The sequence below is a fragment of the Protomyctophum bolini genome (assembly GCF_963924005.1).
Source record: "Protomyctophum bolini genome assembly, chromosome: 7".
NCBI lineage: Eukaryota > Metazoa > Chordata > Actinopteri > Myctophiformes > Myctophidae > Protomyctophum > Protomyctophum bolini.
In genome coordinates, this window is record NC_137868.1 from 39,309,883 (window position 1) to 39,334,635 (window position 24,753).

The window sequence follows — 24,753 nt, forward strand, 5'->3', positions numbered from 1 at the left end:
CGTCTAAAACGCTCTCTCATTCTTGTGGATTGGCTCCAGACTTCTCCTCCCCCCTGGTGTTGCCGGGCTGTAGCTCTGCTCCGGGGACCACGCCCACAGAGAGCCTGTCTGAGGAGCACCTGGCTACCATCGTCTCCATGGGCTTCAGCAGGGACCAGGCCACCAAAGCACTTAAAGCCACGGTGAGATGCGCCTCTGGTGCCGTCAGAATAAAGGCTCTAGAGTGCCAAGCAGATGGGGGTTATGTTATTCTGACAACGCCACCCAAAAAACGGGAAGTGGCGCTAGTAAGTCTGACCTCTCTTTTTGTAACCGAGGCATCATGAAGTCAGCGTAGATTCAGAGAAAACGTTTTTTTTGTCGGGCCGTAAACAAGGAAGTGAATGGGTTGCGCTCGCACCCAAACAGGTCGGGAGGGGCTGAGCAAAAAAATTACTTTAGCGATCGATAAATGCCTCTGGTAAATGCCTAACTTGTACTGCAATTGTAATCGTGATGGTGACAAGGCATGGAAAGTTAATTTGTATATATAAAAATAAAGTTTGTCATAAAACATGAAACAAAAACACGTTGGCAATAGGATTCGCATCTGGTTGAAACCTTACCCAAATTTGAAGTCATACGTCATAGACGACTGATCCACTTTATTCGATTTTGTTCCTATGAAGTATACTATTATAGTATGTTTACAAATCACGTGAACGTGAACATGTTCTCCTCTGGTTGTGACCGACTGGCTGTGTGTTCTCTGTGCCCCAGAGCAACGTACTGGAGCGGGCAGTAGACTGGATCTTCTCCCACCTGGACGACCTGGAGTCCATGGATGTTTCTGAAGGAGGCCGCTCCGCTGGAGAGAGCGAGGGCACCAGGGAGCCCCCTCCTGGGCCTTGCGTCAGAGACGGACCAGGCAGTGAGTTCCACAGAGAAAATGAGAGGAAGGGGCCGGGCAGATATAGGGCAAGGCCATAGCAGTGGTGGCAATTTTGTGGTTCCGCAGACGGTGCAAAGGAACCGTTCAATAGACCTTTGAAGTTTTGGAGCATTTATCCAGTGTGCGGACCTTATCTTTCTTCCACAGATGGAAAGCCCATTCATTTTTCCCATAGAGATTTCCGAGCCATCCAGGCTCCTTTTGAAAAAGGCTGCACACTCATAGCCACGATGCAAACATTTATTTAACCCATTTAGACCTTTCACTTATATTCAATATATATTCAAAGATTTGGGCCACATTTTCACGATGTTTCAAAAATAGCAGACCTACAAGCTTGTAGCGCGCCACTCAGTGGTGCGCTATGCGCTTGTAGATCTGTTATTTTTCAATAGCTAAATTATAACATAATGTTTAAAACACCAAAAGGCGTTCCCGCCCAAAATGGGTTAAAACGAGGATGCCAGCGTTTCAACTTCGTAAGGTCTTCTTGAAACATTGTTTTCCTCTTTTGAAATAAATGTTTGCATCGTGGCTATGAGTGTGCAGCCTTTTTCTTTATCTTCTATATTTATTTTCCAAGGTCAGCAGCACCTCACCAACACTGCTGTGCGCCCTTGTTTTGTCTACTCCTTTTGAATCATGACCATAAAATATTTGAATTCTGTGTCAAAAGAATATTTGAATATTTAATTATATGATATATTATAATTAATAAATACTCTTTTTTTTTTTGTGGTTATCAAATTATTTTTCTGGCACAGAATTAAATGTTTTATTGTCATGATTCACCAGGAGCCTGGGTGGCATGGTTCCAGGCTTAACATAATTCATTATAAAAAATTGTCTGCTATGCTCTATTAGCTTGTGGTTGCATAATGTTCAAATCGTTTTGCAATTTGCATTATCCCATGTCTATTAAAACCCACTGCCCGCCAGGATTAATTAAACTATTTTTCGTGCATTGACAAAGGTTTTTCCCTTTTTCAACCCTTATTTTGAAGAGCCAAATATCCGTAACCGGATGTTACGAGGACGTAATGCTGTGCGTGGTGTCTTGACAGGTTGTTGTTCTCTCGCTCGGTGCAGAAAAAACCTGAGCGCGAGTATCACAGCACCTGCTGTCGCCCGTTGAAAAACCTTGTTTTCACCAGAAACAACAATTAATGCGCAGTGGATGTTCAAAATGGTCGCGGTCACTGTCACACTTTGCACTGGGATGCTAACGAGAGACGGCTATCGATGTGATCTGATCCAAACATGCATTAAAGAATATGAAGCCTAGAAAACTAAAGTTTATCTACGTTGTCTACGCTTCTGGCGGGCTCCGTGTTAAACGGCTGTTTGTTATTAGGTTAACTTTTCTCGTCACCACCGCGCACTGACTTATGGTGCATTACACTAAACATATAGGTAATGGGTCGCAAAAATGCATTCTTGTGTGTGCGACACATTATCTATATGTTGATATTACAATCTTGCATGCTTTTATCAATGTAAATGTTATATTCTTTAATGATTTAATGACATAATCGACGTTTTGCTTCTTGTCCAGAGTATGAGCTGTTTGCCTTCATCAGTCACATGGGGACAAGCACAATGTGTGGACACTACGTCTGCCACATCAAGAAGGACCAACAGTAAGTACCTGTACTCTTTGGAAATGTAACCTAATTCAGTTTGGCAATACTGTAAATGTAATCGAGTTACTGTAGCAGTGTTGTTTTTGGCAGCAAATTTCTATTTTAGTTTTAGATAGTCTCTTGAATAGTTTTCATTGTTTCAGTCACCTGGAATGCTTGTATTTAGTCTAGTTTTAGTCGACTAAATATAAGATTTTAGTCGACTACATCTACAGCTGATTTAGTCGACTAAAATGTATTTTGACGGGCCTTGATGCCGTCGTAATGTCTGATTTTACACTTGCTGAGAATAGCTGATCTACAAGCTCACAACGTGTCGCAATAATGAATGAATCGCTTCTCCACTAGTCCCTTCCTAACATTTTAGTCTAGTTTTTATTTGTTGACAAAATCGACAGTATATTTAGTCATAGTTTTAGTCATCATGGCTTAGTTTTCATTTCGTTTTTATGTAGTTTTTGTCAGTGAAAAAAGGTAGTCGATGAACATTTTTCGTTCCACCTCTCTGATCCTGTTGTAATTTGACATAAAGGTCCAATTTCCTCCATTTCCTCCTTAAAAATGTCACTTTAATATACACAGTCACATACACTATGTGTACAATACTCTTTTTTCTTTTTTAAGTTAGTCTCAGTCCTTTTTCAACAGCTGTTCAACTTCATAATGTTCAAAGTAGTGATGCATGCTCAACAGGGGGCACCATACTCTTGTATTGTATGGTGTGTAAAGTGTTTACTTTACATTACATTTGTTGTGAACATCATCACAGCCAAGGGCAAAGCCAGAGGTGATTTATTTTCCATAATGCTGCATTTTCCGACTTTTTCGATTTCTCACACTGTGAAGTCTTGGAATGAATTGAGAATGGACACAAAGAAGATATTTGATGGATTGGAGAAGGAAAAAAATGTAACGGCAAAACGATATCAAACATCAGCTTATACAGTATAGCCAAACACCGCTCTCACAGTATAATGTAAGTGGTTTTGTATCTTGACCATCTCCTCATTACTTCAGAAACACACATTTTTGCTGAAATTAGTATTTAAAACACTCGCGGGGTAAACAGTCTCATGTGCACTAACGAGGAACGCGTCTGGGTGTGCCCATGGGGTTCAACACAACGGGAGTTCACATGCCCTTGCTCGCGAAGACGTGTGGCTTGTTCTTGCGTGAGACTGTTTATCCTGGAAGTGTTAAAAATAGTCACGTTTCAGCAAAAATGCAGTGTTTTGGGAAGTATTGAGGACACGACCTGGATACACACTTGTGTGCACTTTTGTGTGCTTGTGTTGGAGTTTAATCACAGATCTTTTATTGATATAGTTTTGCTGCTGTCAATGCTTGACCCCCGGAATTTAAAAGAAATGTTTTCTAAATCATGAAAAATTTCGGAAAGATTTGAGGCACATTTTAACGATTTTTAAAAAATAGCAGCTATTTTTCAATAGCTAAATTATAACAACTAGAATTTCGGCCCCCTTCGGGGGCCTCATCCCAGTGTCGTTGCAGCGCAATATGGGAAGAAGGAAATTGCGGGAGGTGACAGACTCCACTTCATGTTTCAGCTGTGTTTTTAAACTCAGTAGTGTGCCCTGCACATGTAGTAACGGATGGGTTATAAATTATTATAATACTGTACTGCACTCCTTAGTATTGCACTGTACTGTAATGTTGTCCTCTGTACTGTACTTTACTGTACGTCTTTACTGTACTGTACTGTTGTTAGTGTTGTTATTGTTGTTTTTCTTATAATGATTATTATTGTTATTATTATTACATGCATTATTGTTCTGATGTGAGCTCGTTTGTAAATGAGTGAGTTTACAAAGAAGCTTATTGTTAGCTAAGCTGCCCACTTAAGCACCCTGACCACACCCAGCACAATGACATTAGCACCCCTGGCTAGTTACAGTAGCTGGCCACTTAAGCACCCTGACCCCTGCAACAATTACATTAGCACCCCTCCCCACCCCAAGGATGGCCTATAGGTGAGGAATGTTGTTGTTCCAGTTCTAGATGGGAGATCATTAAGATGCTGCTGGATCCTGTATTAAGATGCATCCTTACTTCCTTCCTTTCAAGCAAGGGAATTTAATTGAATGGCTGGAAATGTACCATTGTTTTGTCTGTAACTGTAGAGTTTTTTCCACTTTTGATCTAAGGGGGCAGAGAGGTTGATTTAGGGGGGCAAACACCCCTTCCCCCCCCCCCCCGTGGCGCCAGGCCTGCAAATCCAGAAGTATAATTTCCACTTTATAAAGTCCATGCACTGTAGTGAATAGCATTTATCCATTTAGATATATTGAATTACTTATTTTTACACAGGAACATAATGTGTGTCTTTACAATAACTGTAATGTAACAATAATACTAATAATGTAATGTAATAATTATTTAATTAACGAATTAAAAAACTTATTTTATTCTGAAGGCAACCGGATGTCTTAAATTAGCTAGCTCTCAAACAGGAATTTCTAAATTTGCTTATTAGACGGAGGCAACTCGCAGGCAGTGCCTCAGCCCAGATGCAAGAGAGGATCGTTACAGGGTTGTATAGGACACCAGTTTTGGTGTGACACAGACGGCTACCACATATAGCTTCATACTGGGTGAAAGTGTCCTTCCAAAAATTATTTTGTCGCTCGAAATTGTTATTCACAATGACATCGAGTTGAGGTGTTTGTGTTTTAGGGTAATTGTTGCATAAGCGCTATTTCGCACTCGAGACCGGGCCATCTCCCTCCCCTGTGTCTGAAGCAGCTAGCATGGAAGCTATATGGATTATGGAAGCTTTCCCTCCGATTGCACACAACCATGCCGTTATCCACGCGTCCATCCGATTGCTTTTAATGTAAATGTCCCATCCACTGAGCAAAAGCGATATAAGCGCCTTATTCATTCATTCGATTCATTTGGGTGTGTGACATGTGTGGGGCTGTGCAGTAGTGCTGTGGGCTTTCGGACGGAGCTGCTGTTCGAGTCGCTGAAAGGGGGAGGGGACTTGGGATGGCAGTGTAGAGTAGGCACGACATTGAGGGGTAGAAACCATCCCGGTCGCGTGGTTCATCTAACGCGTGTGTCACTGTGAAGGACTGGCCCCATTAAGTGAACGTAGTTGGCGACACAGGAGCAGTGAAAGGGGGAGGGGCCTTCGGATGGCAGTGTAGAGTAGGCACGACATTGAGGGGTAGAAACCATCCCGGTCGCGTGGTTGATCTAACGCGTGTGTCACTGTGAAGGACTGGCCCCATTAAGTGAACGTAGTTGGCGTAGTAGACGCCAACATGACGATTCTGACGTAGGCTGTAGAGGTTGAGCAATAATAGCGTGTTTGACAAAAGTAATATTTAAACAGTAAATAAGACATTGTTGGCGAATGCAATGTAGTCTATATGTTTTCTGGGAGTGTGCAGGTTTTATTGTGCATATAGAGATGTGTGGTGAAAGTGTGGTTCGGTGGGAGAAAGCTGTTGGATAAACGGCCATGTGCTTATGTACCCCTGTCTATTAGGGTAGCAGGATGTATGTAACCACCAAAAGGGGTTCCCACTCAAAATGGGTTAACTGTGTGTACAAGCATTCGTTCGAGCCATATGGTTTCAGCTATGCAATGGTTTTTGGCCAGCCACCGTTACCGCCAAGATTAGATTTTTATATACCGCTGTATATATAATATATCCACAACCCGTATGAGTTCAGGGTCACTGTTTTATTATCGTCAATAGTGTCTGTGTTGGTTCAGATCTACCTCCGTTTATCATGTGTAATAATAACCAAGTGAAGCGAAGAGACTGTACTGTACTGTAATGTACTGTAGCATTAGGAGAAAAGAAAACGTATAAAGTACTTTGTAACTCGCCTGATGTTTTAGGCTGGTCTAGGATCAGATTACTGATGTGCAACTCAGGAATTAAACGACTGCACTGATGATTCCGCAGGCAGATTATGAATGTGATATTTCTTTTGTGGTTGTAAACTATACGTAATGTTACTTGACCCATTAAGACCTGAGGTAGATACAAGTGTCCTCTAAATCAGTAGTTCTCACACTTTAATGATTTCTCTAAACATTTAAAAAATAGCAGATATGCAAGCTTGCTGCACGCTCTCTCTCTCTCTCTGTGTGTGCGTGTGTGTGTATGTGTGTGTGTGTGTGTGTGTGTGTGCGCACACGTACATATAATGTGTATATGTTGTGTATTCAATTATTGTATTGTACATTTTGTGTCTGCCACCACAGGCATTTTATGTTCGGTGTCCCTGAATTCATTCTAATCTTTAGTTTTATAGCACCTTTCAAATGAATTAAATGATGCAAATGCATGTCATTTTCCAGTGATACCAAAACAATTACCGTAATTAAATATATACAAAATAAACCAGCAACAAACAGAAGAACGGTAACTATACAGTAATTATAAACGCAAGTGCACCAAGGCTGCTGCCTTAAGAAATGAAAAAGGCCTGATGATGTTTCCCTCCCTCTCGTTTGTCTTCTTGCCAGGTGGGTTATCTTCAACGATCAGAAAGTGTGTGCCTCAGAGAAGCCCCCCAAAGACCTGGGATACCTCTACTTCTACCGGAGAGTGGCCGAATAAGGCAACGGCCCGTAGTCAAGGTTTTGAGTTACAGGGGACATTGTGGACGCTAACACACATATTGCACAACACAATAAACACGCCACCACAACGCATAACCGCACACCTCCAACCAAGCTACTAAGAATGCCCCCTGGCACGCTTTGGAACATGGCAAAATTAGGAATGTAAATACAGTTATGGTCAGACAGCTGAGTGTACCCACTTCAATCCGTTCAGTTGTAGGTTTTCACTTCAGTACACGGAACGTTGTGCGGGAGTTTTGAATCGTGCCCTGTTCTCTCCTTTTAGTAGCGTAAATGTTTGTCCCACACCGTTGACTCTCCAATCCACATTGTCGTTTACTGGCAGTGGTGTATGCTGGCCCTCTGCATACAAATAATTATCTTAAATTCCACCATGCTTCCTCTTGTCATCTGTTCAAACGAGCCTCGCCTTCCTACTCCTCCCTTCTCTTCCATAGCCACCCTGTTCGGTGAGGAAGTGAATAGCAACATTCAACATCCAAGATGTGACAAAAATTGTTCAAATGGAAAACAAAAGGTGTGTTCAAATAAAAGAAAAAATACCAAAAACCTAACTGGTTGTTGTTTAAAGTACGGTTGTGGGTGATATCTGGGTGATTTTTGTTTTTACTTTGCAAAAAAGAAAAGAAAAAAAAATCCTTTGTTACTTCTGCTCTGACAAATAAAGACTTGTCTTTCTGCCATCCTGTCTGTTTTACTCTGTTATGTGATTGTGTTTCAGGGTGTTTTTAATTTAGAGCCTTTTTAGGAGTCCTCGGGCCCCAGAAGTTCATGTAAGTAGTAATAAGACAGAGTGGCTGCAAGTTTGTGATCTTGCTCATTAGGAAATGCTACTTTTGTTTTCATGCTGAGCACTTGCTTGTCCAAAGATATGGTTTTCTGTCTGGGTTTTATAACATAATATAACATGTGTTTCAGCGGTAGTTTAGTTTTGTTACTCGTACTAAAATAATCCTTTCATTTTCTCGTGTATGCAATGGTTCATAATATCCATAAACATTTCCCATCAGTGCCGTTTTATTTTGAGACTTTCTTTAGGGGCTCGGAAGGTATTCCATCCATCTTCAACCACTTATCCGGAGTCGGGTCGGAGGGGCAACGGCTCTATCAGAGAGCTCCAGACTTCCCTCTCCAGAGCAGCAACATTATAACTTCAGATTCCTGGGGGATCCCGAGGTGTTCCAAGGCCAGTTTGGAGATATAATGCAGTTGTCTGCCAAAACGTTGGTTTCTTTTATTCTCTATAAATCTGCACTTTGGCTATTGGTGTGTGCGGCCACTTCTTTGTCTTTTTGAGACTATACCTTTGTAAATTTTTCTGCCGTGGACCGGCACCACTACAAGGACTGGTGTGTGTAGCATCCTTCTACATCGGTTGTACTTTCTAACACATTGTGAACCTGAGAGCTCTTATGGCATTTTAAAGTGAAAAGAATGAAATTCAAATGGACTTTCATATTAAACTTTATCCTACACTTTTTGTTGTTTGCAATAGGTGGTTTAGAGTGGATGTTAAACTGCACACTTAACGTCTTTTCTGGGTGTAAAAGTGTTTACTGGAATCCTCGACCTACTTTGTGATGTGAGTGCACCACGCATGGTTTTCATCGTCAAACCCGCAGTTTGTCTTTTTGCATTTGCAACTGCCCAAAAGGCAGATCATCCTTTTTTCTTTGCTCGTCTTCCGCACTGTAGGCTTGCCTGCACCCTAGTCTGTGTGAGCGCTGCAACAATTTGTCTGCCACTGCAGGTAAGTCTATAATAGATTGACGTTTTGTCTACGATCTTGAGATTTTTTTCATTCGTAAATATAACCTATTTTGAAAATTCGAGCAATATTTTCTTTTATTTTTATTACAAAGAATTCCGCTGATTAACAGTACGATAATGATGACATATTTAAGGTTCATATAGGCCTGTTTTAAATCATAATTACTAATTTTATTATTTTATTATTTATTATTTATTGAGTAGCCTATAATAAAAATGTAAACTAACCTAACCGAAAATTAGGAACATCCTCCTAGTACTATGAGCCTACATCTTTAGCATAATATATTTAGGGGGTCAAATCAGACCTACAAAATACTACATTATCAATGTTCTATTTTCTGGACTTTACATGGTAATTTAATATTAACTTGACATTCATTGTGTACGTGAAAGAGATGTGGTTAAGGATTTATATTGATCATATCCTGGATATCACCAAATATATGTATACTCTGCTCTGCCACACTAGCTTGCTGCTATAGGTGAAACGGTGATTCATCATTGGATCCAGAAGCCAGTAATGAAGATGACGTGGTTGATTTTGGGTGAGTGATCAAATATACTTCTGATTTTGTAGTGTGAAATTTAGAGTAGAATGGGGGAAAAGCCCTCCTTTAACTCATTCTAAGTTATTTTATGTTTTATACAATAATGCTAAAAGGATAACACAAAATGCCCCAAGCTCTTGTTTCCATTGTGGTGGTCCACAGCCCACAGGTACAGTAGAATGACATCTGATTGTAAGTTTATACATGCCTGCATCTGTACTGTCAGAACAGTGAGTCTTGGATGGGGTAGCAGCAACACGTTCAGTAACGGGATCCTGTTACTGAACGTGTTGCTGCTACCCCATCCAAGACTCAAGACTAAACTTAAAAACACACCTGTATGTCAAATGCTTTTCTTAATTCAGTTTTACTTATATGTGTGTGTGTGTGTGTATATGTATGTAGGCCTATGTATATGTATACATATATGTGTACGTATATATTTATTTATTGTTCCTTGATGTTTGTTGTTGTGATTCTATGCTTTGTTATTTCTGATGTTCTTGATGTTGTTTTTGATTGTTGTTTCTAACCTGTAAAGCACTTTGTAACTTTATGTTTGGAAAGGTGCTATATAAATAAAATTCATTCATAGATGATTCCATTCACTACCATATGAACATATTCCTTATGAACTGTCTAACCAGGGTGGCTGGGACACTTAAGTGAATTCATGCAGCTACAGTATAACCATTTGGATAATGGATAGTACATCAGCAGTTCTAGTGTTTCCCAGAGGACTAGGAGTTGAGAACCCTCTGTTGTAAACAAACGACTCATTTCTATCTGCATGGTACTCTCCCCAGCACTCTGCAGTGCACTCTCTGCTGCAGATAAGCTGACCCGTGGGACAGTGGGTGAAACCGCCAGAATCCCCTGTGGAACCAGGGCCGCAGGCAAGAATTTGGAAATTTGGAAACGTAAGGGTGAAATGGTTCTCAAGAAAAATCTAAGGAACAGCATTGTACAGAAAGGTACAGTAGAATAGATGACAAAAGACACTGGTCATTCTCGTAGATTTAGCCCATTATAAAGAACAGACATTTGTCAAGGTAATTAATGTTGATTGTTGATTTGCTTTGTATACTGTATATCAGGAACTTCACCAGTAAGCAACCGCGCAACTTCAAAAAGGGACCATTTGGAGATCCGTAACCTGGAGGAAGGGGATATTGGACGCTACATTTGTGAAATGGACGGGACAGAACATGCACACATACTCTTCATAATATCGGGTAATAACCTACTCCCTGCACACCTGGATCAAACAACATTAATTCATTGCTCCAATGATTTCCCACAGAATAAACTCCATCAAGATTTCAAACTAGCGAGAGTAACGCAACTGTACAACAAAGGAAGCAAATTTGACCCCGGCAAATACCTATTTCTATTCTTAGTTCCATCTAAAATATTATGGAAGAAATAGTTTATGAACATGTTCGCGTAAGATAAAGTGCTTGGCCATCTTGAAAATTTAGGAATTTAGGTTGATTATCAATTAGGGTCCTATGAAGGTCACCTGTGCCAAATCATGCTTATATCGTCAACTGAACTATCGGGTGCAGTACTTATAGTTTAGACAGTTTTTGGTTTAGACTACCGGTAGTCATTGGTTAGACCAGTCATTAGTCCTACAACTAGAACCTATCTCAAACCCTCACCCTAAACCTAACCTCCCACGAGGCAGCACACCTAAACCTAACCTTAACCCATGTCTAACCAATGACTAGTCTAAACTAAGTATGCACCCCAGGTCATGTATCAAAATCAGCAATTTCCCGCCTGACTACTGAGTAGGCTACAACTGTACTGCAAATGAATTAACAATCTGAACTGTGTGTGTGTGTGTGTGTGTGTGTGTGTGTGTGTGTGTGTGTGTGTGTGTGTGTGTGTGTTCCAGTCTCAGCCAGTCCTCCCGGTGTCCTTCAGCTGGACAGCGAGGCTAAACTCCAGTGCCGGGTGCAAGGACTGCAACCCATGCCCACACTGGAGTGGCAGAGGCCTGATGGAGCCCCAAGAGGAGGGTCTGGGGAGGTACTTCTCAGTCCTGTGGCCAGAACCGATGACGGGTCCTGGGCGTGTGAGTTTTCTCAAGACGGGGAGACATTCAAGGAGACCCTGGAAGTGAAAGTGCAAGGTAGCATTATTTGCAAAGCACTCACGAGTGCATGCTGCGTGAAGAGAGCTTTTCTGAAATGCTTTGCTAATGATGTTGTAGTAGGGGAACAACACAATTTATCCTTCATTATCTCGATAAGATTCTATCATAGTAAGATAACTTCCGCTGCTATATCTTTCCATGACCACATACTGTATTCATTATTATTTTGAATGGATAGTGGAAATAGTGCAATAACTCCTGTGTTATGCTCCCTCTATCCTCTGTGTGTGTGTGTGTGTGTGTGTGTGTGTGTGTGTGTGTGTGTGTGTGTGTGTGTGTGTGTGTGTGTGTGCGCCTGCCTCTCTCTCTTTTTCAGGACATCCTGTTACTGTACGTGTTGCTGCTACCCCATCCAAGACTCACTGTTCTGACTGTACAGATGCAGGTATGTATAAACTTACAATCAGATGTCATTTAAGTCCATGACAACTTAAAGGTAGAGTAAGTGATTTCACTTAATTCAAATATCACTTATTTTTTTGTTTTGTTGTGATAATCCTCTCTACTATAGAGTGTGCTGACCATATAAGGAGTTCCTCCCTGTCCCCAGTTAACCCCTGGGGGTCAAAAAACCTTAGGTTTCGTTTTTGACTCTCTATCCTGATTGGACGAAGGCTTAGGTCCCACAGCCAAAAACGAAACCTAAGGTTTTTTGAGTGAAATCACTTACTCTACCTTTAATACAACAATTTTTTTAAGCTCATAAATAGAACAATTGTAAAATCATGAGTAGAGAAAACTTCAGAGTGACCATGAATAGATCCAGAGAGCGGTCTTTATCTTTGGATAATTGGATAGTTATTTTTTTATCTTTACCGATCTACACCAGGAGTTATATTCGATTTTACCGCCTGCACATTGATTAGCTAAATATAGAGTTGTACATGTGCTGGTGGAAGTACTGTTAATTATTTCAATGTGTATTTCTTGTATCTTTCTTCAAGATCTACACGTGGGCAATAAAGAAAGACCGTATTGTAGTTTCTATTTTCTTTTCTCTTGTAGCATTAGTTGTGTCGGTTGGTGCCACCGAGCCTCCTGGACCCATGCTGTTGGGAGGCCTCAGTCTGTGGGTCTGGGTGGCTGTGGGGGTGGGCTGCTTGGTCCTACTCCTGGTGGTGGGCTGCGTCATCGCCCTGCATCACAGGAACAGGAGACCAAGGGCGAGGAGGAGATGTCGAGGAAAAACACGTACCAATGTAAATACACTTACAGTTTCGTTTTCCAGACGATAGGAAATAGAGGCAGTGTCAAAGTGATCAAAGTTCTGAAAATACGAGCTAAGCATCTATAGGGAATTCATTCTAAACAATGAGGCGTTCACAATGTAGTTCCAAATTATGGTGGAAGTGCTTGGTAAATAAAGAAAAAGAAACATGATCAGGTCTAAATTAAATTTGCAATGTTGAATGAATGAGGGAATGGATTTTTGGTCAATGAACAAAAGGAATAAACATGCGTGACTCCATCTCTTTCCTACAGAGAAGGAAGAAAACCTCCCAGCAGCCACCGAAACCTAAGCAATACTGCCAGTGTGACCGGTAAATGTCCGACTTTCAAACTCTTTTTCTGCTCACTTTAGTCTATAGACACTTTCCAGCAGACTCAGTTCTTTTTTTTATTATATATCATTGACTTTGTGACCTTCACATTTGCCGCATCTGTTGCCGTGTATTTCCTGCTACAGTACTACTACGTTATTGATGCTGTCGGCTTTTTCTGGTCTTTATCACAGCTCTACAGGCGCCGTAGACACCATGGCGCCTCTGCCACGGTGACACAGTGGGAAGCCGTCGCCGCTGCCTCCTTGCTCAACAGCCCTGATGGAGTGACATGAAAGACTGAACGTTGAAAGGAAGATGGAGAGAATGAGAGAGAACGGGACAATGAGAGAGAGAAAGCTGAGAACAACAGACTGAGAAGAAAAGAGTCAGCAACTAGGCTATACTGTGGACCTGTGTGCATGCGTGCGTGCTTGCGTGCGTGTGTGAGTGAGGATGAATGAAAGTGTTGTGAATGTAATGTGTTTTCCTCACCTTACTGTGGAGATTGGACTTTCAGTGGTCCTCTGATGAAAAGTACAAATGAAACATGCACACTTTTAACTTTTCACTCAATGTGTCGCCAGCAGCGGCAAAAGCAATCCACATAGAAAAAAACCTTGCATCGTACCTACTGCACAGAATTTCACAACGTCATGCTAATTTGTCATTAGTTGCTCTTATACAATGCTTGTAAATATTATTAAAAAAGAGTATATGTTCAAGCTTCAAGCATGCAACTTGTGTAAGATGTATCGGTATTGTTTGTGGTTTTGAATTTTCTTTGAGTTATCAATGAATATACTGGACAATTCTGCTGTGTAATTGTTTTCTTGCTTTCGCCTTGAATGTTTCACTGTTCATAGATCTTTGTACTATGCTTATGGGACTGTGACCCTGCCCTGACCTGGGAGTTGAGAACTGGTGCCATACATTGCGGACAGGTATTCACTGACAAAGACCTATACAGGTATACTGTCTGACTGTAACACACACCACCACCAATGGCCCATATTCAGTTGCACTACTACACTGTATATCACAATTTGATGGAAATTAGAATTTTGCCTCATTTGTGATATTCTATATGTAACATGTTGAACATGACTTATGCATTTGACTATTATAAAATATTAATTATTTTATATTGTGTGTACAGTATATGTTCACTGTGTGTGTGTGTGTGTGTGTGTGTGTGTGTGTGTGGGATCACTGTGAACTCTAACTTCCTGCCAGTCTCTGTGTGACTAGTGACTACAGTGCGTGCAGTCTTTCAACAAATGCCAGAGCAGAACACGTCTACCATCGTCCCACAGGTGAGAAGGCTATATAGGCAGTGCACATTTGAGTAAGGAGTCTGCTATAAACACAACACGAGATATATATATATATATATATAGCTAGATAGCTATAAACACAACATGAAATCACGACACTGGTATCTGTATTCGGTATCGGCCAACACAGAAATTGTGGTATCAGGATCGGAAGCGAAAAAATGGGACATCCCTATGATGTACTGTACACACACAGTAGACTTATTATTATTGTATTCTGTCATGCTGTACGCACCTCAATATGCACCAGCCCTGATGAAATTCTCAAAAAGATTGACATGCTTGACACATTGCGATCTGTGATGTACTGTACACAGTAGACTTATTGTATTCCGTCATGCTGTACGCACCTCAATATGCACCAGCCCTGATGAAATTCTTAAAAAGATTGTCATGCTTGAGTCTCCTTGTACTAAAGGAGAGTTTATTTAAGCACGAGGGTAAGATTACTGTTGTGTAGTAATTTATGCATATCTGTGTGGAATGTTAATGTTCACATCATAGATTGACAGTACAGGCTAATGTATGACATTTTTGTTTATTATCTGCAAAAGCATATGGGTTATTCATTTTATTATAAGGTGGTCAAAGCAGCTTGAAATAGAAATACTTTCTTTTTAAGATGGGCTAATTTCACAGGATCTATAACGCATACAATATGAGACCTTCGAGTCAAAGGCTTTGACTGTAACTACACTCACTACAGTATGTCACATTTATCAACCTTTGTTCCTATTATTGTTTGTAAAGCATCTCCAAAGCACATTGATTGATAATTTTATTAGACAATAAGGGGGGGGGGGGGTGAAGAGGTGGGGCAATCACATTCTCTCCCTTTGACCTGATGTCAGTGACAGATGAAATCTCAGGAATTTTAAGGAAACCAGTGATTTGCTTGTTTTGAGGGAAGGGGGAGGGTATTCCACACGAGTGGCTGCGCTGTGGAAGGTGGATTTACCGATATTTGTTCTAAAAATGAGCACCAGATCATTATTCACACTCCCTCTAGTGTTATGTCTGTGTGAATTGCTCACCTTTTTGAGGTAATCAGTCAAGTAACTAGGCACTAAGGGCATGGATGACAGAGCTGTATTTACAATCTTGAATGTTAGTCTCATTTTCAGTTTTCATAAAGGTGTGTGGACATAGCCTATCAGGCTATCACATTGGATTTGCTCAGTCAATCTGTTATGACTGTGACACTTTTCAATGGATACCTGTATAGCTGGTGGTGTCGCTGTTTATTGTTAAATAACATCAGTCTCCGTTTCTCATCTGTCCATTTCGAAAAATGTAAATTAGGAATTGGGTGATAAAATGATATTGTAAGCTATAACTTAACTATCGTCAATGCTAGTTCCTTGGTAAGTTCGGTAAACATCTAAATGTGATTCTACATGTAAGTAGATTCAGGTATTTTGAGGGCAAACTGAAAAAATGGACAGGCATTCATCTGCATGTTATTAAAGATGGTTTAGCATTTTACCTTCCAACAAACAATCTATCAAAATCCAAGAAAATGACTACTTCACTACTGAAAAGTAAACGATTCTTTGAGTTTGATTGGCAATATATACAGTATAATTGTTGTATATAATGGTAAATTACATCAGCTACAGCTCTCCGTCACTCAGGAGAGAGTTAATACCATGCTCTTTCAATTGCGTTGCACATGAGTACACTGCTATAAACGAAGACATTCTTTGAATAGCAAACAATCAGTCTGATATCAGTTTTAAAGCCCAAGGATAATACTCACTATATGCCATTGAGCCATTGTGAGACTGACTGTCCAATGGGATTGGAATTGCTGAAGTCAGGACGTGCTGAGCCACGGAACAGACAGATATCCAGTGTGTTTTAAAGAATTAATAACATCCCAGTGCACCGGAAGAGAGAGAGAGAACACGGAGACTGAAGCCAGCAGGTGCTCTCTCAGCCCCAACATGCACAGAGATCATTATGATGTGCTATTGTATTGGGGGGGGGGGGGGGGGGGGGGGGTGTAGAATAGAATTCAATTTATAAATTTGCCTTTTTACACAATCAAACACTGCAAGACATGATAGAGTTTTTACTTTTTAGCGTACTGTATGCTCTTGAGTGCAAACAGCGCAATTACTGTGTGGAACTTACTTTCCGGTTTTCCTTTGTTGACCACGTCCCACAGGGGTCTATACTTGTTCCTCTTCCTTTTTCCCCTCTACACCAAATCTCTTTGCCAGATCTGCCCGTAGATCGGCTGTTCACAGAATGTCTGCTCCAGTAATGTATTTGTCTGCAAGACTGCAAGGTTGAAATGTGTTATTTTTCAGTTTGCAACTCCCAAGGTCATTTCCACATCTTACTGCACTTCTTTGAAATATGATCAGAGTGCGAAATGTTCACTTAGTTCCCACCAAGAGGGTTTAGCAAGAAATCCTCATGTTGGGAAGGGAAACATTTGTTTGCAGCCTTACCCAAGGCCTGCAAACTAAGTATTTTCTTTATTTGTATTGAGGATCTTATGAAGGAATTTAATTAAGGACCCTTGTGCACATTCTTGCCGCAGGCTATAATCTCTGAGAACACTCGTAACACAATGTTTGAAATCACTAATACATTTGTAAATATTCCACTCACTTTTTTTTAAACAATCCCCTGGGGACTGAAGATATTCTTAATTTTTTGTAATGTGACAATGTGTAATATTCGGGATCAAATAATCCTGTATGCATGTGACCGGTCTGTAATCGGCATCTAAATTTACAGTACCATGGACACCTTTGCTTCCATGAGGAGACACCCTCAGGGACAATATATCTGAGGTAGAGGCAGTAGAATAAAAAGCATATAGCTAGCAAAAAAGAAACGTAAAAAAGTAAGTGTAATTATAGTTTTAATTATTCTCACGCTATCCAAACATAATTTACACTATAGTAAGATAGTAAGAAAGTACATCGACACAACTGATCATCAAGAGAATTGTGTTTCGCATCTAGCCTTATTGGTCCAGAATGCAGGATTTTAACCAGAATAGCAGAACATGCATGCAATCTGACCCTACATTTATTAGTTTCTCATTTTTGGAAATGACTTTACTGAATACTTTTGAAGCACATATCGATCTTGAGTTGAAACTTCCTCTGAAAGTGCCTCTCTGGCTGGTCCAAGTTCCGTATACAGTAGATGGAAAGCTAACGCTGCTAGTTTTTTTAACAACATGCCCATTATTTTACCAGCAAACTCAGTCTCCTGTCTCCAGTTAAATCACTTCTTGCCGCCTGAGATCGAGCTTCTTCGCCTTCATGGCCTTTTAAGCGTTTTTTTCTATCTATTGTGAGCAACATTAACACAAAAAAGAAAAATATGTTTTCATTTTAATCACTAATACTAATACTAACACTAATACTTCTGCGCTGCTTACAGAAGCAACGCAGGCGTGCCATTAATGACAGTAACGCACACCCTCTCGTGTAATATTGCTTAAATGTATATTATGTTCCCTGCAGTATATCACTAACTGAAGTGAATTTAAATACCTTACATAACTGTTGACAACACTGTAGAGAACAAATCCAGACTGTCAAGACAAGACAAGGGCAGGCAAGATAGTTGATATTATGTTTGATATGGTATGTGTGTGATTATGTGAGCGTTCATCACAGACACAGTGGTCTAAATTTATTCTGCTAATTAGAATAATACAAGATAAATGAATCATTTAATAATATAATCTAACAAATCATAAACCAATCATTTAAGGTTAATTAAGGTAACGTAATTCTGACTATATGAGGAGAACAGTTGTATGCACATCAAACAACCATAATAATATTTTTAATCAACTCAGGTGATCACATTAATAGCCCAATCTGATCTAGATAAAAGAATAAGTAGTTGATGTGTGTGAGAGTAACGTGGTGTAATACTTTATAGCTTTCGGAATGTGTGTGAGATAGGGCTCTTAAAGTATAGTGTATGGTAGTTTTGGGTATGTGAGTGAGATTATGTGTGGATTTATATGCCCTTTTAATTGCACTTTTTTTTTTAGCAGTGCAGCCGCTCCCAATGCACAGCTTTGTGTGTCTGTCTGTCTGTCTGTCTGTCTGTCTCACCGTTTGAGCACGGAATGTCCGTGACGTCATGTTGTCAGCAGACATCATCATTGTGATGAAATGCACCGCTCACTTCACACGAGTGTTATTTTTTGCAAATGTACAGTACCTGCTATTCATAGTATCGTCATGATGTGTTTTGCCTTACAAAAAGCCCAATGCTACATCCCACTGGCCATGCGTGTCTTCAAATGACAACCATCTGTTTGATCACCGCCACCTGTTTCCACCCAATATGTCAGTGATTTGATTCCATGAATTAGTTTGTTGCCCAGCAACACATCTTGTACAGTTGTACTTGTACATACTTGACTTGTACCTGATCAGTTTGTGTCTGAGACTGAAGCAGGTGTTTCCACTTCTCACTTCTAAACACTTGTGATAGCACATTCACATGAAACACTATAGGGTCCACTTTCTCACAGTTTCACAAAGATCCACATCATTTCTCTCTTTCACGGACTCTTTCTCACACACACGCACACGCACACACACACACACACACACACACACACACACACACACACACACACACACACACACACACACACACACACACACAGATCATTGCAGTCATAATTCAAAGAGAAACTGAGAGATAGTTAAAATGATATTTGCCTCTTCCCTCTTGTGTTTCCACTTGCATTGGGTTGTCATTTTTAAGCCCTGTAAACGCAAGTCATTTTCTGATAAGGCCTCAGCCCCAGTGCATGATTATATATTTCAGGACATTTCTGCTTTATTCCCACAGTAGCCTTGCGAGCCCAGACTGTTGCCTCCCAGGATTTTCATAGCATTCAGAGATTGTGGAATCGTTGTCTGGCTAGACTATTCCCACAGTGTGTGTGGAGACAGCACATAACATGGTAGAGAGAGGAGATGGCACCATATATGAACACCATTGTTATGAACATTGACCTGCACTTGTTGATCTTGTGATGTTGAATCGCAACCAGACAGACCACCAGACAGTAAAAGAAAATAGACCTTTACATCAATAGCCTGTAAAGAATGGAGTTGTATTGTGCACTCCACCACTTACAGTATAAGCTCGGCCAATCCGCTCTAGACAACCTTTTTTGACACAAGTTTGAAGTCAAACCGTCAAATGGTGCCTGACTTATTCCTGTGAGAGACATACTGTACTGTACATACAGTGTACACGCACGCACAGGCGCGTGCGCATGCACACACACAGATAAGTGCCATTTTTCCGTATCTGACTTCAAAACGGACGTAGACAGGTGTTGCACAAACTTCAACAACGTGACTATGCTGCAGCCTATAACAACATGCCGGTGAAGGACATTTCCATCTTAGCTGTTCGGTGCTCTTGTACACTTGTAACCCTCAGGTTTCAAAGGGCCTTAATGGCTTGAATGACGTTTCCCTTATGACAGAGACGAGCATTTTCACAATCATCCTGCAGAATGTCATTTGTCTGTGATTCTCTGTTTTTCACATATTACTTATTTTGGCCAACATATTGTAATATGTGCAGCACAAGCCAGAAGCTAGCTTCCCTGTTGTATATCTGAGCAAGTCTCCTGCAGGCTTCCTCTTGTTGTTTTCTGCACTACAGTGTTTAGTAGTTTACACACCACATTTCCAACTAGAAGTGACCATTAGCTGACAAAGCAAGAGAGAAATGGAGAATGTGCATGCTGAACAGGATTATACTTTCTGTATGTGTGATGGGGAGGAAGGACAAACTGAAAAAAGTGGGAGATATCTTCTTGGTCTCTCTTCTGGTCCACATCTGTGTTTTTCCTCTTTCACTAATGACGTGATTAGGTACACAACACGCTCGCTGGTTGTCTGACTAATGAGGGAGTCCTCACTTTCAGGTATTTTCTGCAGTAATAGCAGCCAGAACAAAACAAACTTTGCTTTTCATATCCTGAGACTAGAGGTCACGGTCAAATTCTAAGTGACAGATTTATTTGCAATTATCCCTTTAGGCGGATGTGCCGGCCCATTACTGAGCGTGTTTGCCAACCTTATGAAAATAATTATAATGTCAAATACCTTTTTTTTTTTTTTTTTTTAAGCAAATCGCAGAAAGCCAAGAAACTAAGAAAAAGTCTACCCGCCGATACCGGCGGGTAATGCAAAAATTATAGCGGTAAAGCTGTTTGGCTATTTAGCAGTGCATGAAGCAGTGCATGCCTTTCTGTACGGAAATGTTTTCAGACCAAAGTTTGCAATCATACTATATTACAGTGTATATACTTTCACTTGTTGGATAATATCACTGCGTATTTGCGTCTGTCTATTCTGTACTGTAGGTCACGTGTTAGGATGTATCCTCTGTAAATAGAAGAGGAAAACATAAAGAAATATATTTTGATACAACAGCAGGATGCCAGGGCTTTGAAGCTGTGTTCGCTAGATAACTTGTAAATTATTTGTGTTCAAGGTCGCATGGTTAATAATGAATATTGGAATTGAATGCTTGCTAGTGTCTTCAGTGTAGACACAGTATCTATGGCTTTAACTAAAACTACAAACATGCAGAGAGGCCTAAAGAAATAATGTTGAACATTCTATCATGCCAAACGAGTAATTGCCTATATCAATATATTTCATAGCAGTTTCATAGTTGATTGACACTTGTCATTTGAGTTGTTGAGTTGCATTGCAGCTGGACAAATATTAACCGCTTCAAGAAATTGTGTGTTTCTTGCTTAATTTTCATGATTCAGTGTCAGCAACAACAGGCATATTTCTCATTTGAAGCAAAAACATATCTAAAAACCCCTGGCCTTGTGTGCGTGCATGTGTTTGTGTGGAGGGGGGAGGGAAGGGGAGGGATGCTTAAAACATATGGCAGTTGCACACTCACAGATAGTAGAAAGACAGGTGTGTGTGTGTTCCATAACAAGACACATGGGTAGGGATGGAGCTCCATAACCGAATAAATCCAATAACAAGCTTATTGAGTACTCAATAAGCTTTAGGCTTATCAAGCCTGTTATCGAGCATAGCGGCCCATGCATGACATCATGTTCAACAATCAAGACAAGATGCGATCAAGAAATAAATAACCACCCACGCTGGCACAAACATGTCTAAAAGTGTATTGATACCTGCCAACCAGCGCAGCCCGAGTAAACAACATTACGTTTTTAAAGTCACTGAACTCTGTACACATATTAACCAGTTAACAGTTCCTTTAATATTATTTTCTTGGTAAAAAATTGCCTTCCGTCTGTTAGAAAAGTACTGTAGTTGCAGGCCCTAGTAAAATGTATTGGTTCTGTTCAGAATTTAATGTCTCCCATCTTTCCACAAAATAATTGAAAATGCTTGATAGTGGGCTGGATAAGAACCCGGCTCGCTAAGCCTCATCGATAAGGTGATAGTCATCAATAAAAATGTACGAGCTCCATCCCTACACATGAGTGATGAGAAAAACAACATTTGAAATTATAACAATAATACATTAAATGCAATAGATTTTAAGAAGGCAATTCTTGCAGGCGTGTATTAAATGGCATTTACTTTTCACTTTTTATAGTCACTTTTTTCACTGGGCAACTCGCTGAATCCTGACTGACTGACCATGGGAGCAGTGGGGGTGGGGGGACGCCCTCAGTTTCATGAGGAGGAGGGACTTCCCCTCCACTTTTGAGAGGAAGAAAAAAATTACGTGGATGCAGTACATTTATTATTATTATTATTATTCATTTAAAAGATCCATCTGTACAATTTTGTATTCATTGGATCAGATTGGCTACACATGCAAAACAATCACTCTCCCTGGTACAAACAACTATAGACATTCCAGTATATCCCATTTGCTTTCCTGACAAACTCGACATAGGCTACTGTATGCAATGCATCTCCCACAGCCAGCTATGTTCAGGCAGTTCGTTTAATGCTTGAGAAAGGTCTTCCCCAGGGCCATACCGGTTAATAAACAAACTATTCCCATAGTTCCCAAATCAGCAGTTGTTAACTCCAAATGATTGTCACTGCCAAATCCGTAGCTAATTACAAATGGTAAGATTTTCTCTTTAGAGAGAGGTTTATGCTAAAAACCACTGCACGTTCAGGTTATCATTAGAAACGCAGGTTGCTGTCAAGAAGAAGAACACACCCAAAGGCTCATTTCATGTCAAGCCCAGAGGCAGTTTGGCCTCCCTTCATCATGGTAGAACAGAGCCTAGCAGAGAAGAAAGTGCATGAAAGAGGGAAAAAACCTCAGCTAGTCAGTTGAGGCGAGAGCAATAGATGTTTGTGTGTTCCTTGTTATGGTTCAAAATTACCCTCATTGATCCCATGTTCATGTTCAGAATAATCAACTTTCAGTGGTTCAAATTGTTGTTGAGATTTGTGAATTGTATATATTTTATTATTAATGGTCAATCTCTTATTGTGAAGTGACAATCTCAGATAGGAAGTGCTTGTTAAGCTGATCTGTATATATATATGTAGCTGATGTGAATAAACCTGCTCAGTTATAAGTGTGTCGTACTGAGATCCAGCAACGCTGATGCCTCTTGGTCATAGGGTTAGGGTTAGGTCATTTATTTACTGTTATTCCTCCATCTATTATTCTTCACTTCTATATTTCTGGTACACACACTAAGACAGCTGTGAAACTCAAGAGTTGTATTTAGTTAAATATTTTTAACATAGTGGTTGATCCTTTGCTTCTTTGCAGGTTTTCCTGATAGAGACATTGAGAAAGTTTTGAGAAGAACCTCATGGACACAGACTGAAGGTGAACGTCTTGCTGAACCATCAAGATGCGTGAAAAGGACAAGTTGTCTCAAAGCATTTGCTTTGACATGACTTTGAGGCATTGCTTTCTCTTTTTCCGACGTGCACTCAAGACTGTCCTTGTAGCAATAGTGTCTGCTGTAATTCCATTTATTCAGCTTCTTTCAGCTCCTTAGAACACTCCTCACCTTGCAATGCAACTCAATCTTATCTGAGGCGTTCCATTGTCAGTGTATGTATCTGTAATCTGAAGACTCACCTCTTCAGAGCAAGCTCATGTAAAGGTTCGGATGTAATTTAGATGTTGTGTAGATCCGTGTTTCTCAAAGTGGGTGCTGTGGCACCCTATAGCCACAGGCCTATATATATATCTGTGGTTAGATCTCCATAGTTGATCTACTAGTAATAAATGGTGCAAACGTATATATCGCCTTTAACTAAAGTGCTTTACAATATGCATACTATAGCTTACACACACACACACACACACACACACACACACACACACACACACTCACTGACGACAGAGGCAACCATGCAAGGCACCAACCTGCTCACCGGGAGCAATTAGGGGCTCAGTGTCTTGCTCCCAGCTTGGGGGCTTTTCAATAAAGGCAGAAGGTAGTAGTCTGACAGGAAATGGGGAGAGAGAGATGGGGAATGACATGCAGCAAAGGTCGTCGGGAGGACGAATGTTCTACTGTACTAATAAACTACAGAACTAGCCAAGAAATAAAGCCTATTTTTGCTACCAGAAGAGATGCCTTGGTGTTTTATCCTTTGGCTTGGTACAGTATCTGCATCAAGAAAACTGAAGGGCACTTTATTTTCATTTCATTAGCACCTGTTGTGGTTGAAAATGGTCAACATGGGGATATGAAATGCTCAACGTTCAACAAAACAATATTCTTCAAATCTGACACAATACCTGCAGGCTAAATGAATAGCATGTGACTCTATGCCGTATGCTTCTTTTGCCTTGTTGACTCTCTTCCGTTCTCTCACCTCTTCGCACGCCATACAGTAGCTGGCTGTTGAACCTCCACCCCAACCACAGAAGATCTGCTTTTCTGGGTTAGCTTGTGTGGTGTATGTGTGTGACGTGTTCTCCTGTCTGTTGCTTCAAACTTTTTTTTCTTCTTTGGCCACTCAGAATAGCCAAATGGCATTGATCACGCCTCCAGGTCTTTAGTTTACTCAAGTTAGGGAATAAGACCTGGTACTTAAGACACGCAAAATACAGCCCAATTGTCTAAAAGGGATGGCACCACAAAAAAAAGGTTTGTTTCCATTTTGGCCCTATGCAATCAATTCATAGTCTTTCTTGGTTATCAGAAGTGTCCTTACCAGCCTGTAGTTATAAA

At 40.5% G+C, this 24,753-nt stretch overlaps 2 protein-coding genes across 2 annotated transcripts in view; both read left to right on the forward strand.

The window, feature by feature from the left end:
* usp5 (ubiquitin specific peptidase 5 (isopeptidase T)) overlaps positions 1–7,884 on the forward strand; it is a 30,364-nt gene extending 22,480 nt beyond the window's left edge. Inside the window, exons 17-20 of the mRNA XM_080767668.1 lie at positions 40–182; positions 760–910; positions 2,487–2,571; positions 7,082–7,884. Coding sequence (XP_080623794.1) covers positions 40–182; positions 760–910; positions 2,487–2,571; positions 7,082–7,175 — 473 coding nt within the window. The 3' untranslated portion in view covers positions 7,176–7,884. The remainder of the gene's footprint in view (positions 1–39; positions 183–759; positions 911–2,486; positions 2,572–7,081) is intronic.
* Positions 7,885–9,414: 1,530 nt separating this feature from the next.
* cd4-2.1 (CD4-2 molecule, tandem duplicate 1) lies at positions 9,415–14,256 on the forward strand. Its single transcript, XM_080767403.1, has 8 exons — positions 9,415–9,519; positions 10,329–10,496; positions 10,620–10,757; positions 11,426–11,662; positions 12,003–12,071; positions 12,692–12,885; positions 13,169–13,227; positions 13,422–14,256. The coding sequence occupies exons 1-8, from the start codon at positions 9,495–9,497 to the stop codon at positions 13,462–13,464; spliced, it is 933 nt and encodes a 310-aa protein (XP_080623529.1). The 5' UTR covers positions 9,415–9,494; the 3' UTR covers positions 13,465–14,256.
* Positions 14,257–24,753: the final 10,497 nt, after the last annotated feature.